This window comes from Notothenia rossii (assembly GCF_949606895.1).
Source record: "Notothenia rossii genome assembly, chromosome: 11".
NCBI classification, from domain to species: Eukaryota; Metazoa; Chordata; class Actinopteri; order Perciformes; family Nototheniidae; genus Notothenia; species Notothenia rossii.
In genome coordinates this window covers 53,169,675-53,186,270 of record NC_136910.1, presented here as the reverse complement: position 1 = coordinate 53,186,270, position 16,596 = coordinate 53,169,675, and the positions used below count along the sequence as shown (strand labels likewise).

Genomic DNA, 16,596 nt, shown 5'->3' with positions numbered 1-16,596 from the left:
GAATGCAAACTGGATAAAAACACAACACACATTTGAGGCAGTGCAGGCTGACATATCCCCAATTTGTACTCCCCTGTGTGCCAAAGTCCAGCAACTCTAGATCCCACATTTCCCATAATGCTACCAGCAGCATGTTTTGATTGAACCTTCCCTGCCGGTGCTTGTAACACAGCTTTCTGTTAAAACACTTTAGTCTCCTGGCCCAAGCTGAGACAATAGTGATGACATCATCAGAATTATTTTCTCGACAAATCTCCTTTAGACCCACGGAAACCGTTTCACAAGATGCGCAGATACAACCATCACGAGTAAATTAAATCTATAGGTGTAAAAGTGAGGGAGTTCGGAGGTTAGATGGCAGTGTGGATAACTGAGGTTAAAATCGAAGACACAGAGTTTTCTGTTGCTGTCTGTACTCCAACATGGCCACCTGTGACCATTGGCAACCACTTTCAAAACAACAAACTCTCTTTCTGGCCAGTACCTTAAATGCACCAACAATGCATAGTACTGTTCAAGCAATAAGATATTTATTCATAACTCTGTGTACAGCATCTCTAATATATAAACATACATAAAAAGTCTCTATTTACATCTCTACTGCTGGCATGGTAGCATTTAAAAGTCATTTTATAATTATATAATCCATGTATTGTATAATGTTTGTGTCTCAAGGGATTTTTACATTCATATGCTTACGCAGACACACACACACATTGACTCAGACGGAGCAAGAAGGTGAGTCATCCACAGCGCCGTGGCGGCTAAAAGCATCAATGCCTGGCCCCCTGCCATGTTTGTTGTGGGTCACGGAGCCTACACACACCCACATGTAGTTTAAGTTTAAAGGACAACACATCAGAGGGAGACATGAAAGACGATGATGAGAACAAATGCAACACAAAGGCCACGCGGTGTTTACCGCACCGCCAATCAGAGACATCCATATTTTCCTTCCATTCATCCAAACTCATAGTACCGGTGAAAACTAAGAAATGTCAGTTTTCTATACGTATATATAGTATATGCTTATTTTCGTGTGATTGAGGGATAAAAGTTTGACCATTGTCATTGGAGTGTTGTGGTAAGTTCAGCCATGGAAACTTTGGGATGTTAGCCTTTGCAGAGCATTAACATGCACAAAAACCTATAAAACAAACTACAGTTATTAGAAAACTAGAAGAATTATGCTTTTTTTGGAGCCTCTTATTCTATGAAGTCGGAGGATTTTATATATCCTCTTAGGAGCCAGTAACAATTTATTTCCTCTAATATTCTCTAAAGGGATTGTTATGTAACTGTAAATTAAACGGAAGGCTAATGGACAGGTAGTTGTAATTTGGTTATGGTTTTAGGATAATGGACACAGTTTACAGTTGTTCCATTTGATTCATTATAATTGATTGCTTCTTAACTGAGCAAGGCTTTTAGTCTGCACGGCAGGTCACGTAAAACATGTAAGAATGCAGGCGCCATTGCATTAAGGTTTATGCATAATGTATTATGGTTTTATTATTTTATTATCTCCATTTCAAAAGTAATTTGCAATATTTGACTTGAGTTTTAAATAGTTTTGTCTTTGGTGTAACACTGTGTGTCTTCCCAGGATAATAACGTTTATTATCGTAGCATGTGAAATGAGTTTACAGTCAAGCATATAACAAGAAATATAAAAATAAAATACCAATACATAGTTTTCAATAATCAACTATCATTCACTCTCCTTTTTATAAGTAAATAAAGCAGACATTTTATAATAATAGTGGTCTGACTTTGGACCATGTTTTCCTTACAAGTTCATACAAAATGACTTTTCTTTCCATGAAACCTACATTATTAGAAAAAGATTGGCTGATTTTCATGTCATTTGTTAGACGCTTCTATCCTTACATACTCAATACTGTGGACAATCCCCACAGGAGCAATTTGGGGTGAAGTGTCTCAGGGACACGACGACATGCTGGCTGCAGTGGGACTCAAACTTGCTACCCCCTGATTCAAAGTCCAGCACACTATCCACTCAGCCACAGCCGCTATAACTATTGAACACGTTGTGCCATTACTACTAAAATACATTCGATTTCCACATATGAAATCTGAGTGATCCTGTAAAATGTGATTTCACCAGGAGATGAGCACAGAGCAGCCTGATTCAATTATGTTTAAAAAAGAACCTCAGCTTTCAGAATGGGTTTTATTACCAAGTAGGTTTACACATACAAATAATTTGCTTTAGTTTGTGGTGCATACAAAGACACAGAGAGAAGAATACGTAGCAAAACAAAACAAAATAGAAATAGGACTGTTATGACAGCTATTTAAAATATATATTTTAAGACTATTATAACAATAGTTCATAAGACTAGTTATTCGTACAAAGCTGTAATTTCCAGGATTTCATGTTTTATAGCATCATGGCTGTCATCACACAGATCTGGATCCAGGCGCTGATTAAAAGCTACAGTGTAAAAACATGTACCACTATTTATAAAACAAATGCAGAACACTGCGGGTCTTGGCAGAGGGAAGTGTTCTCTGAGTGCTTTCTTGTTTACAAAGAGGCTTAGCATTCAGGAAGTTTAAATCTCTGCACTGATGTCTGAGACTTTTAAAAGAAACATATGTTATTATGATATGTAAGAAAACATTTTAAAAGCGTGGTGAAGCATTTTTAAAGCCCCACCCTGAAAGATAGTATCACAAGGGATCCCTTGACAAAAAGCAACAAGATTTTTCCTTTGGATATCGGAATATTTCAGAGAATAAAAACATGTTTATGATACTTAGATGTTTGCTCAGCAGGATAATCTCCACATATTAACTACACTTTATGATTTTTGAAACATAAATGCAATCGCCAGAAGTTAAAATCCAGCTACATACGATCGCATAACTTCACGTCAGCATCGCTAAGCTAAAGGTGAGTAAAGTCATTTCGTCATATGTTAGCAACCACATTTTGTTTAAAAGAGGCTTTGGACATTCATGAGTGGGGTATTTACTGACGTATATCATGTCGTAGCACAAAACGTAAAAAATCTCTTGAGGTTTTGTTAACCGCAAGTTAAAAAAAACAATGATTTAGATGAGGGAACCGGATGCTAACTCATTTTCAGGTTTCAGGACTCATTCCCGGACCATGTACAGTGGGAGATTTGATGTGCTCAGGGAGAGGTCAGTTATTCAGGGGAAGGTCCGCTACCTGTGTGGGTTAAAGCTCCGGTTTACCCTCTTGTTACCGCGTCCTTCAAGCCAGAGCTCAAACACCAGAAATAACAGCCCATCCATCACGTCATGTCAACAACATGCATTTACCTAATGAAAATAACCGGCAAACAAAGCAATAGGTCCTCAGTGGCGAAGGGGACGTAAACAGGAGGAGGGGCTTAGCGCTCGGCTTTCAAGAGCATCCTTGAGTGCTTCTGAGGCCGTCAATCACACACAGGGCTCTCTACTCCAATGACTGCAAATGGAAAGCTATACATCACTGGCGCATCCTGCATTAACACAGTGAGCTAACAGGGGAGAGGTCGGGCTACAGGAAACACACACAGATCTGTTTATAGAGAGACATCCAAACCACCTGCCTTCAGATTCCAACAATTCGAGTTTTGTACAGCTGTTTTTAGGATCGTAGCTTCTGTGGATCTTAGCATCTTAAGGAGAGACACTACAGGCAAAAACAGAGAGTTTGGGTTGGTTTGCTTCCATAATATGTACTTTCTCAGACTAGTGTTTAGGTTTGTATGTTACTATCTGTGTCTTAAGCTTTCTTCATTTGCATTTTGAAACCGTAGCCAGACATCTTTTATTTAATTACATATTTAATATTGCAGTAGCACTTACAGTACATGCACCAAACTTTCCAGATCGACGCATATCTTTATTCCTACATATGGGGTTTATTTTAATATCTTTTATAGCCTAATTTATAGAATATTTTATTTCTAAAACCATGGCAAAACGTTATTAAATCTGGCTTTATCCAAGGTTACTTTCCAGAGATTAAGCATATTGGCACAGATAACGTTTAAATGTAAAACCTATTCACATCCATGAATCATCTGAGATCAGCGCCCTTTTAATGCAAACATTTGTATTTATCCTCCCCATCACATTCCTGTGAATACTGTTATTTCTTGAGGTTCAAGGTTTAAAGACTTTACAATACCGTATTGCACAAAGCAGCGCAGCTGTAGTCTCACGGATTTGTTTCACAAATGCCTAGCTCATGAATTTAATTGTCTTTGGCATCCGACTCTGAAACATCTGACGTCAGAGCGGCCTTGAACTCGCCCAAAACAAGGTGATGTCAATGGGCTTTGACAAAAAACAACAAAGGCGCTGAAGTCTTCACTTTGATAGAGAATTTGTTTAAGCACGCTTCAGATCGCTGCTTTTAAGAGCACTGAGTATTATCTGTGCTTATTGTAAAGGGCCCTTAACCATTATAATAATAATAATTTCACATTTCAGCAGACATAAAGGATGGCTTAAATGCAGAGGCCACATTTCACTGTGTGTGCTGTGTGCTCTGCATGTGTGACCATTAAAGAGGGTTTCATCCCTCCCAATTCTATTCTATTCTAAAGCTGGACTTGAACTTACGAGCTAACAAACGTAGCCACCATAGCTAACTTGGTTAGGTAAGTGTGTCACCTTAGTTGCTTTGGCAGTTGATTGCGCTATAACAGTCTCTTCTTCAGCAATAAGTAGAATTAAAATCTTCAAGTTAATGCTGAATATCCCACAATGAGTTTTTGTGGCAGAGTTTTTGTGGTTCTGTTTGTGTATTTATGTTTTGTCGCTGTAGGCTTTGGAGAGTTGGCGTTGCGGTTAGGTGTGGGGTTCTTTGTTGCAGCCTATGAGCCCGGCTGTAACAGTTATATATCCAAAGCTAAGCTGGATCCCACACAGCATGATCAGGTTTGAAGTAACAAATTCCAAGTTGCAATTCAGTTAAATGAGCCATGACCAGTGTTTTGATCTGCACGTCACAACTCAATGAACAGAAAGTTCCACCTTCTCCGCAATCCTGATACAAACACCTTAAATATACCCTATAACACCTTGAAAACATTTACCCTTTTTCCTACATCGTGTGTGGAGTCCTACATATTAAGGAAATGTCACAGATACACATGCAGTATATTTTAAAAAAAATTTATATTGTATGGCTGCATTGGTACATCAAATTGAAATGTTCCAGATGTCCTAAGTTTATGCACAATTTTACTTAATTTTACTTAACAAAATGCGAAATCTCTTACGCTTGAGTAAAACACAGACCTTATTCCATAACCCATTGACTTCGAGATGAGCAAAAATGCTGACTCAGGCACTTTATTTACAAAATGAAGAAGATTTGAAATTAACGATCCTGTAAAACCATAAATTAGGTAATTAATCAAGTAAGATTAATTCAAGACAATCAGACTTGTTTTTCCAACCATGAGTCGACCCCTGCTGGCATGTTTAACTTTTGCATTGGCTGACTTTTTAGACAATTAGCCAATCCTTTTATACGCTATAATTTAAATGTGTGTTATATGTGTGTGTCACTTTCAGCAGTGATGCTTCATTAAGTAACTCTTTCTGACAGAGCTGTCCTGCTCGTGGGAAAGCTATTGTGCTTCTCTTCCTGTGTCAACAGAAAAACTCCTAACCGAAATATGCATATGAATAATTCATGGGATCATTGAAAACAATACCAGAAACATTGACTCACACTTTCCTAGACAAACACACAGTCAGAGATGGGAAGGCAGCTCAGAGCCCTTGCTGTCAGGAATCACAAACAGCCTTTTATCTAAAATTGTCCGGGTGATTCCCAGAACATGATTCCTTTTCCTGTTTGTCTGCTCGAGTCTCTTCAACGTATCGACTCGCACGGCGGCGAGGTTTTCAACACGGTGTTCACATGTTGAGTTGGCAGGGGAGAAACTAATAGACTGAGAAAGAGCAACCTCCGTCGAATTGAATTTGTCAAATCATCTCCGCTTTGAAAAAAAAGGATGGTGTAGGAAACGTTCAATTGATCACGGGTTCAGTCACAACAATGGACAATTTACCCCAAAATGTTTCAAGATTCAAGATTCAAGGCTTTTATTGTCATTCGTACATAGCTACAGTTTAGTTATGTCGATGAAAATCTTAGGTCCCAGGCTCCTCAAACAGATACAATAGTGCAAGTAAATACAATAAAATCGAATAGAAGTAGTGCCATAAGAGTCTACTTACATATGTACAAGTGATCCATAATTTGTGAGTTGCAAACACGTGAATGTTATGGATGTTCTTAGTTCAGGTGTTTAACAGTCGTATGGCCTTCCCTATGGTTTAGGTCTTACTCACCACATGTCTTGATTCCTGAGGTGGTTTTTGGTAATATGCGTGATCAGACTCTTGCACATGAGACTGGGTAATTAAAAAATATGAAATGTGGCACTTACTTGTTGAGTTTGGCCATGTAGATCTTGATGTAGCCGAAGTCTGCCCTCTCCGCGGGGTCTTCGGCCCAGCAGCCCTGCATCAGGGTGGTCAGCTCCTCAGAGTGGCACTTGTTGTCCGTCGTCGGCCGAAAGTACGGCTTCTGACCGTTCCTCACCTTCTGGACGATTTCTGTGAATGAGAGGGCAGGCGGCCATCATCTCACATGTCATTCATGCTGTGAAAATGAATACTAACTCAGTGATTCTCAACTGGTGGGTCGCGACCCAAAAGTGGGTCGCGGACCCGTTTTGAGTGGGTCACGGATGTGTGAGTGAAGAACATTTTTTTTAATTCTTTTCTAACGCTGTGCATGAAGTCGGCGTTGGACTGGAAGTACCGGAGATCATAAACGGTTTTGAAAACTTCTGCCACGTAGTGATCATCTTCTCAATAAAATATCTTTGCTGATGTTTTTTCGAGTCTTCTGGCCAATCAGAATCAAGATTGTTGCCGGAAGTCCTCACGGAGAATAACTTTGCAGTAGAACTCTTCTTTATACATCCATGGGTACAACTTCAGATAAAAATGAACACATAATGAAATATGACCCTCGGTTTGATGATTGACAGGTCACAGAACAATGGGGGCTATCTACCCTTACCCACAATTTAAAGTAAGTCACACAGACTATCTCCTCTTTGCTCTTCTCTCTGTGTGGAGCAGCAAGTTCAGCTGTCAGAACAAAGTGAAAAACAAATAATGGCATAAATTATTATTAATATGTCGGGTAGTAATAGATTTATTTATTTTCTTCTCAGAGTGTACCAGAATGCATAGTTTATGTTAGTATTTCTAAAAATCTCCTGGGGGAGAATCCCACCAGACCCCCCTGCTGGGGTTGGGTTTTCAGCATGTGTGCCTTTTTATATAGTTCGGCTTTGATTCCATCATCTCATCAAACCTTTTTTAAAAGCATACTTTAGTTCTGTTAAGGGATATAAGGGATATATGCACTGTACTTCACTTGTATTAATATTGTATGCTGAAAAGCGTATATATTACAGCACGTTTTTTTGTTGAATAGATTTGATTGCTTCAAAATGTTGGGTCGCGATGTATTGACCAAGTAAAAAGTGGGTCCCGAGGCCTGACCAGTTGAGAACCACTGGTCTAACTGTACTTTTGTATGTGGGGGTGGACAATACAACTCAAACAACTGATATTCAAACAACCTTCAGTAATGAATTCGGAGATGCCTTTTTTTTTAGTGGCTTTACAATGAATCCACATATCTATGCTGATTTTGAATGTTTCATTAGACCATACCGGCTTATTTAAAGAAAGTACAGAAAGTTATTTACTGGTTATGAAACAATTAATACTCATGGCTCTGTATGACCCACATAAGCAAACAAGACTATCAGCAACAACATTGGATATCTCTATATAATTACTCCGAATGCCCGTGCCACATGTGAAATGAGACAATATAACTTCAATGTACGCATGCCGAAAGAGCCTTTTAATTTATTTTCATCTGCAAAGTTTGTGAGTTGACTATAAAGTCTCACTGTTTAAACTTACATTCAAACATCTTGGAAGAGGTAAAAAAACTAAAAACTGGTGTCTTTTACAAACGTTTAAATTGAGATGATTACGTTTTATTGTCTCTTTTGTAAACGTGGGGTAATTAATCTCTGCAGCTGCTGATCACTAACTTCTTAAACCTAGAATTTCAGGAATATTGATATTCATTTGAAAGTTCTGTATTTCCGTTAATGTGCTATTCCTGCTGGATGAGTCTTAATATATTCAGACTTTCATATTTCTCCTCTGTGATGAGTTAATTATATCAATCAAAAAGCTCATAAGAGACTTCCTGCCCAAAATGAGTCCTCCAAATTCTCTCCTTTCAGTTTTGAAGTCGTTTTTTTCAAGCACAGAATAACGCTCTGACACTAGAGAACAGGTGCAGGCCGGCGCTGCACGCTCTCAGCTTGTTAACGACTTTCAGGCACTTGTACAATCAGCATTGAGCGTGCCATTGAATAAAAGGCTCATAAAAATCTGCACATGGAGGAAGCGCCTCGGGAGGGTTTCAGACTTCCACTCTGGATGCGTAAAGGTTGAACTCCTGATCTCAAATTGCTTTCTAGGTTAAGCTTTTCATGCCGTCGCTAAGAAGAAACAGCAGTGGAGGTAAAAGTAGTTGCGGGTGAAGAAACCGGTCAAACCGCAACATGTGTGCAGGAAGCTTGGGGGCAGAAGTGTCAGCAGTGATTAAGCTCTGATTTTTTTAGGCTTCGGTAATTTAAGAATATAACGACAATGTGTTTTTCCTGTGAGAGAAGGCTACTGCAAAGCAAGATTTCTCAGGAAAGCTGCTGTCCAAAGGTATCTTTTTAACAATAATGATGTCATATTGAGGCTACTGTTAGTCTTCTAGCTATGAGCTACTTGGAACCAATTTCTTTCCTTTTTTTTTTTTTTTCAGGCTCAACTTAAAGTTTATGTAATGTAGCAAAAAAAAAGTTGTACATTTCAGAATAAAACACTTTGCAACTTCGGATCAACCCACAGACGCCGATTCAGGACAATAGGTCTCTTCAAATTCGAAATGTTCATGATAGTATGGTTAACAATTCTTTGCCTTAATCATGAGTATTTCTTGATTTCACAATATGATTGCAAAGTAATCCACTGCAGGAGTAATGCATTGCAAGCGGCAGCATCTTAACTTTGATGAGGTTTATTAAACCATGCAAAGTGGTGGAAGTCCTATTTTTCTTTATAAATTTAAAATGTGTCCGTCGTTAATTACAGACTTTAATGTCAGAGAACATCAACGTTAATGCTTTAAGATTTATTTTCTAGTAAATGTAGGATTTTAAACTTAAACCTTGTCTTTCCCGTAAAGCAAATCTGTCGACTTGGCTGCCTTGCTGCTGTTGATGCTGTTGCCTTCAGCTACCTGATGTGTTTTACCGGTTTTTATTCCTTTATTTAGTTTGTCTCATTGGCAGCTTCCTCGCTAAATACAGGACAAATCTTATTTAGCTCGTAGTCTCTTTTGTGTGCTTTGTTTTGGTATATGTCACATTTTCTTGACCCAGCTATGAAACATGTTGTTTTTGTGACTCCACCTGCCTTTGACATCTGGACAGCATGTGTTCTGTGTTTGTGTACAGAGCTGCAGGGCTGCGATAAAGTAGTCTGACCTTACCAGGGTCCCCTTTGAAATGTCAGGGAGAAGCCAATGAATGAAGTTCCTATTGAGTGAGTCTGTTCACTCTTCAGAAACACTTCTCAGAGTAGTTTCAAGCTACATAACGTAACCAATATATGGTTTTGTTTATGATTTACCGACACAAAAAACAGATTGATCCGTTTAAATGTCTCTTTTTTGTGTTTACATGTTTGTTTGCTGCATGCTTGAGTGGTCAGCTGACCTCGGTGAGGCCTATAAAAGACACTCTGTTTACCTTTGGGGCTGAGGTCCATGCCCTCCACATAGAACGGTCCATTCCTCAGGGCTATTTCCTGCAGTATGATGCCAAAGCTGTACACATCCCCCTTCTGAGTGCCTTCAGGAGGATGGCGGTCGTATATGAGTAGCTCGGGAGCGGTCCACATCTTCTCTGGGAAACCAAAAAGCAGAAGAACTCATAAAATGTCTGACGGCTGACGTTTTACTGAGAGGATAATCACTTTTAATGCAGCCGCCGTATTCATGAACTCCACTTACTTGCATAGAGTGCGTGCGTGTCATCGTTTTCGCAGGACGAGCGGAAGCTGGCCAAGCCATAATCCGTGATTTTCAAAACAAATCGACTGTCCACCACGCAATTAGATGACTTCAGATTTCCGTGGCAGATAATGTAGCTGTTGTGGAGATAGTTCATTCCCTGGTAGAGAGGAGAAGTCAAGCATTTTTTTGTTTTGCTCCACAGCAAATCACACAAATCCAGACATATGGAAATAATACATCCTGACAAGTGGATGTATGCTGAAGGTTTTCTTGAAAAGAGGCCATGTTTCAAGGGCAAAGTGTCAGGGGAATTTCTGTCAAATGACTGCTAATTCCTTTGGGAAAGGGACCGAGGGGACTGAATGTGCTTGTGTTCAATATGTTGTGGAAACGGTGAGTCAAACACCCCTCTTCTCCGCTGAGCGCAGTTATCTGTGTGGAGAAATGTAGCCGGAGAGCTGTGTCATGCATGCAGTTCAATATCCAATCCATCCAAGTGGATTCTGACAGAAGCCTCTTTGTGAGGACAGATTAAAAATAATCTTCTGATTTAAATCCATGATTAGTTTCATTAGGCTGGAAGGACAGTTTAAGCTACGTTTATGAATATGTTTCCGTCCTTCTTTGCACGTTATAAAAGCAATATAAACATTTTTTTGTGCCTGTTGGTCCTTCTAAATCTTTTTTCTTTTTACAGTTTCACAAACTTTCCATGTGACATGATGGAAAGAGAGGCATTTTTTTGTGTGTCTCAAAGACCAAAAGCATCTAATTTCATGTTGAAAAGCGACCTTTTTGCAAACAATTATATAAAAACATCTGAGGAAGCACTTCAAACAAAAATGGAACAAATACTCTAAGACTGATCTAAATTGATTTTGACTAAAGATACGTTTTACCAGGATACATTTTATATATTTTCTTCTCACTTGCATCTCAGGGCTTTCATATATTCCATTGTTTTGGATTTGATCTCTGTCTTTCTTTTTTTTTTCTTAGCTTTCTAAGTGAGCGTCACATACCTTCACTATGTCATTGATCAGAGAGTAGCGGAACATCCAGTCCAGGTTGATGCTCTCATTCTCCAAAATGTCCTGGGAAAACAAAACAAAAAACATCGATAAATAATGTTTTACAGACACAAAATAAAAAATACAAGAGCATGTCGGAAGGAGGGATGTTCTTTTGGCACTAAGTCCAGAACCACCTTCAGTCCAGATACTGCACAGTATATTATTGTCCGCCCTCAGGGTCAAACACTTTTCCCTGCAGGACGTTTACTGGAATCTGGGTCCAGCTTTGACATCCAGCCACATCACATCAGTGTCAGCTATCTGCCTTTTGCACAGGAGTCTCTCTGAGTGTGAGTGATGAAGACCGTGGCTGAGTTTCCTACTGTTTCCAGCTCGTCCATTTAAAGAGGCCGCTGGCATGTGGGGAACTCAGAGTGCTGGCCAACAACAAGTTCATTTAAGGCATCATGTACTTCTTATGGGAATAAAAAGAATACAAATGGCAAAATAATTAACATTAGATTAAAATATGTCAGACTTCCAAGGTGAGCTGTCCTCGTAGTGGAAGCTTAGACTAAATAGACCCGTGTTGGAAAGCTCATTGAAACACTTGGTTCAAACACTGCTAGGAATAGAACATTTACAAGATTGTTTATGCTAGAAAGGTTTATACTCCTGATGCTGTAACAAGGAAAGTTACTTAGGTTGGCTTATGTTAGAAAATGTTTATTCAGCGATTATTAAGGCAACACTTTAATGTACTGTGTGTACTATGTATTGATCCCTAAGCAATCTCAGTTTGTTTCTAGGTAGAACCACTCTCACCTGACAAAAGATCCTAAATTAAATGTGGTATAATGGTTAAGGAACAAGAGATGCTTGAATGTTAAAGAAGTACAGCACAGTTATGGTCTATTGGCTGCAGTTAAGTGCACTAGGGTCCACCCAGATTCACTTCCTGTTACAAGAACTATTTAGTTATTGTTTTGTTACTTAATATGTTGTGACCTTCACACTTAAAGAGGTTGCATCCTGGACCACAATAGGTCTCCAGGCAAAGACGAAATGTCCCAAAATCTGCTCGTATATGTATTGGAGATAAACCTTCTCCCCATAACAATGAATGTAAAAGCAGCCTTCTGGTGTCCCTCATCATATCTAAAAGAAGTAAGCAACCAAAAACTGTTTTTTCCAATGACTTTCGACTGTTTTTTGCCACCAAGATAGCAAAATCCCTCAAGTAAAAAACATTTTATATATCAACAAAATAATTTACCCAATGTTCTGATTTCTGTTCCAGAGCTTTCTGCAAATTATACATACTTAATAACATAATGCCTCACTGACATGGGCATCATTACCCTGGGAACACTGTAGTCCTCATCACTTTTTCAATGTTTAATATATTTAAAATGTTCTTAAAAATAGAGAGAAACATAATTAATGAGAACACTTTGAGAAAGAAAACAAATGATAAAATCTCAGGAACAGGTCGTCCGTTCTGGGTACCCAATTGGGGACATTTGAACATATTTACTATTAGTAAACACTGAATAGGGTACAGACACTGTTAAGGGTAGATGAGTGGGGGGGGGGGGTGTTACCTGCAGGCTGCCTCTGGGACAGTATTCGGTGACGATGCAGATGTTGGGAGGGTCGATGCAGGCTCCGATGAACCTGGTTAGATGGTTGAACTGAACGTCTCTCATCTGAAAATAACCACACAAACACACTGCAACTGTGAGTGCAACTCTTTCCAAACATCACATTCACAAACCCCATGGAAACAGCAGACTGACGGTTCATTTATATACAACGTTTTTTAAGAATAACGCTGCCAGCAGTTCTTCAAAATAGTCTATTTGCAGTCGGCTCGTTTGGCACGGTGTTCTTTCTCGACGTGTTGAGACGCATTCCTGCTCAGGGCACCCTTGTTGAAACATGTGCATGTGCATAAATTGCCCTTGGAGGTTTATGAATGAGCCTGTGTGCGAAGGATGATGAAAAAAAAAAGAAGGTTGAGGTGTCGAGAGGATGTACGGGGCAGGAATATCAGAGCGGAGCAGAAAGTGTACAACTGCTCGACATGGAAAATAATCACACCGGTTTCTCTACAAAAACAGAGGTTTCTGCAGTGAAGTGATTAGGGGAACACTTTCCTTTTTAATGAGAAACAAGCATAAAACAGTCATATGCAAGAGCAATTAAAAGTAGCCAGCATTAACTACAAAAAAGGTGTTCAACAGTTCCAACAGTGTACTTCTCTTTGAGCACACTGAGTGACAGCCGCGTTCGCACCTAAAGCAGGGAGTTATTCGCTCCTGTTTCACGGCTCCTGAGATGTTAGCCTACCCTTTGGCCTATATAATTTCCCCTGCTGAACACTGGTGGAGAGGGGGAGTCGAACCACCACATGGGGGGAGGAGGAGGAAAGGGAGCTGGAAGACAAGTGGTTAAGTTTCCACTGGCAAGCCTCGTCTCTTCCCCCATCTGGTTGGCTTTTTCATGAGCTGAGGTTTGACAGCCGATCAGGCCCTTGGGGCGTCTGAGAATCTGCCAGCTCAGACAGCACAGCAGCCCCCCTACCACCCCATGAGTGCTGCCTACTGACCGAGAGGCCACAGAGGCGTCCAGGGAGCCCAAACTGCTCTCCACCAGCGGGCTGCAGCTCACACGCAAAATAAGGGAGCAAGAGCTGTACAAAAGTGAAGAGACGGCCACAAATCTGGTTCATGAGCACCCATGTAATTTCCGAGTTATGGGCTTACCAGTGCCACACTGTGTTTCCATCACCAGACCACTAACATTTTCCCCTGTCGGCTTCCTTATCGCTGTCTAGTAAAAAATAAATCCCAGCTAAAGGGAGCTTGTTGTTGCTGTTGATGCTTAAGAGGGGCAACGCTTCACCCAAGTGAAGTTTATCAACCACTCACCCAGTGTTACATTGGTTTCTCGAACCCTAACCCTAACCTTCTGATGCCACATCATAGACTCCATGTCAATGTTGACAATATTGCTTACTGCACATATTTTTAAATTCTATAATTTATTGGATTCTATTTCAATGTAAATTACTGATTTATTTTATTGCTATCTTACTATTTGTATTACAGTGTTCTTAATATAGTTCGCTATCTGTGTTCTTTTTTTTTTTTTAAATGTTTTGCTTTTTATTTGTATGTATGCACCACGACACCTAGTCAAATTCCTCGTACGTGTGAACCTACCTGGTGATAAACCCGTTTCTGATTCTTTCCGATTCAACAGTGAACGAATGTTTCCAAAGATGTGAGAAAAGTCTTGATGATTGATTGAAATGTTGGCTGCAAAACACCTTTCAAAACACAATTTTAAAAAACTGTCACAAACTAGTTTTTAAGAATGAAAATAAACAGCCTCACGCTTGCCAATCTGCATTATAGTTTGCACGATCACTGTTTATCGAAGTTGAACTTTTTAAGTGTTAATCTTTTAGTGAAACACGAGTTGTGCCAAAGTTTGTAAACTGATGTTTTGATAAAGTTGTCTGTCATTAAATGCTGCCCCATTTACCTTAATTGACTTGGGTTAGGGTTACTTTCCCTTGGTTCAACAACTCCGTGTGAGAAAAATGCGTTTCACAAATGCAAGAAAACGCGTACAAATGTTTATTATGTATGTGAAGTCTGCCTTTAAGTATGTCGAACACTTAACGTCCTGTATTGGTGCTGATTGAACATGCTAAAAATAGGCCGGGAGCCACTTACTGCCACAAGTCTGAGAAATAAACAAATGCAGCTTTATTAGAGGCCTTTTCGGTAGCGTTTGTTGGGAAGCAGGTGGAGTGTTTAAACACTGTATGAAGGTCTTTTCCCTGCACTGAGCACAACGATCCCAATTCACAGTTGTTCGATGTACATGTGAATGGTTTGCTAAACAACTTGTTGAAATAGAAATATCACAATTCACCCCCGAACCGCGCAAGTCTAACACCGAGGACAATATAAACACTCAGATAGGAACCTTCCTCTTTTAAAGAAAAGAGTCTAACAGAGGAAATGTGAGCAGTACAGACACAGTACCATTACCCCCCAAAATACATAAGAGTTTGACTTAAGTATTTCACTTTTTAAAATATTTTCGAAAAGAAAATACAGTGGTTGCAGCATGGATTATGAATAGTTTAGGTAATAAAAGTGTAAGCAAATCAAGACTTAGAAACTGTCAGAGGAACCTTTATTGGTCATATTAATGTGCCAATTTGTGTTCAGAAGGTCAGAAATATACAGTGGAGCCAATGGATTTAATTCCTAATGATGGAATTTGATATGTATTGAACTGTAATGCGAATCCAGTGAGAGAGCCTTGCCGCTGCATCTTGGACTCACTGCAGATGATTTACAGAGTGCTCAATATACTTGGCAGGAATAAATAAATACTTCATTGCAAGTTCTCCTCAAAAAACCCTGCAAGTTTCTCTTTTTTTGCACATTTGTTAAGTTTACGAATCCAGGATAGAGTCCTTTATGTTGTACAGTTAGCAGTGCTTTCAGAAACACTGCTTTTTGGCTAGATACTGTACATACGAACAAAACCTACGATTGCACATTTAAAGGACACTTACATGTTTGAGTTCCAGTAAAACTTGTCTTGTCAGCTCTATCCTCTTCTTGTTCACATGCTTGATGGCCACCAGGTTCCCCTGTGTGCACAAAAAGAGAACAATGAAAATAAAACCACACACAGATGACAATGAAAATGAAAATGTAGAGGATGCAAAGCAGCGTTGAGAGAAAGGAGCAGCATTTTGCAGTTCAGCCTTCAGGTACATTCTGGGCCTATTTTAGTCTGCGGCTGCAGAATCGTATATGTCCCTTTGATATGTGAGGATCAATAAGAAAGAAAGCGAGGTATCTCAGAGACACAGACTGCAGGAAAGCGCTGCCGTAGCAACTATATAAATCATGTGTGAGTCCATGTGAGCTTGATTCTTTTATATTATCCAATAACAGTAAGGAGAAGATGATGGGCGTATGTTTGAAAGCAGATACATTTGGCTTCTGACAGCCAAACAAAAAAAACCACTTTATTTCGGGAGTTATTTTCCGGTGTTTTGTCGAGGCTGTCTGTGTTTGAGTTTCGGTGTCAGACTTAATCATAATTTGAGAAGCATTTCAGTGCCTCTAATGATCCATGAGGCGTTCAAGCTGAAGCATAACATCACTATTTAAATAAAAACCCAGCATCATGCAGCCGTACACAAAGACGTCTCATTATTCAGGATCTTTTTGTCCCATTGCCTCACACCTCCTTCCGTCTTAAGCGGATCAATTAACGGCGGCAACAAGTTGATGGCCATGTCCAGACTACGAGGCGGGAAAGGGTAGAAAACAAAGCAAGAAAAAAAAAATAGAGAAGAAGAAA

General features: G+C 39.6%; 1 protein-coding gene across 1 annotated transcript in view; it reads right to left on the bottom strand.

The window, feature by feature from the left end:
• npr2 (natriuretic peptide receptor 2) overlaps nt 1-16,596 on the bottom strand; it is a 58,436-nt gene that overhangs the window by 10,997 nt on the left and 30,843 nt on the right. The window contains exons 10-15 of the mRNA XM_079656732.1: nt 15,797-15,874; nt 12,798-12,902; nt 11,203-11,274; nt 10,178-10,337; nt 9,915-10,070; nt 6,453-6,621 (exon numbers count right to left, since the gene is read on the bottom strand). Coding sequence (XP_079512858.1) covers nt 6,453-6,621; nt 9,915-10,070; nt 10,178-10,337; nt 11,203-11,274; nt 12,798-12,902; nt 15,797-15,874 — 740 coding nt within the window. The remainder of the gene's footprint in view (nt 1-6,452; nt 6,622-9,914; nt 10,071-10,177; nt 10,338-11,202; nt 11,275-12,797; nt 12,903-15,796; nt 15,875-16,596) is intronic.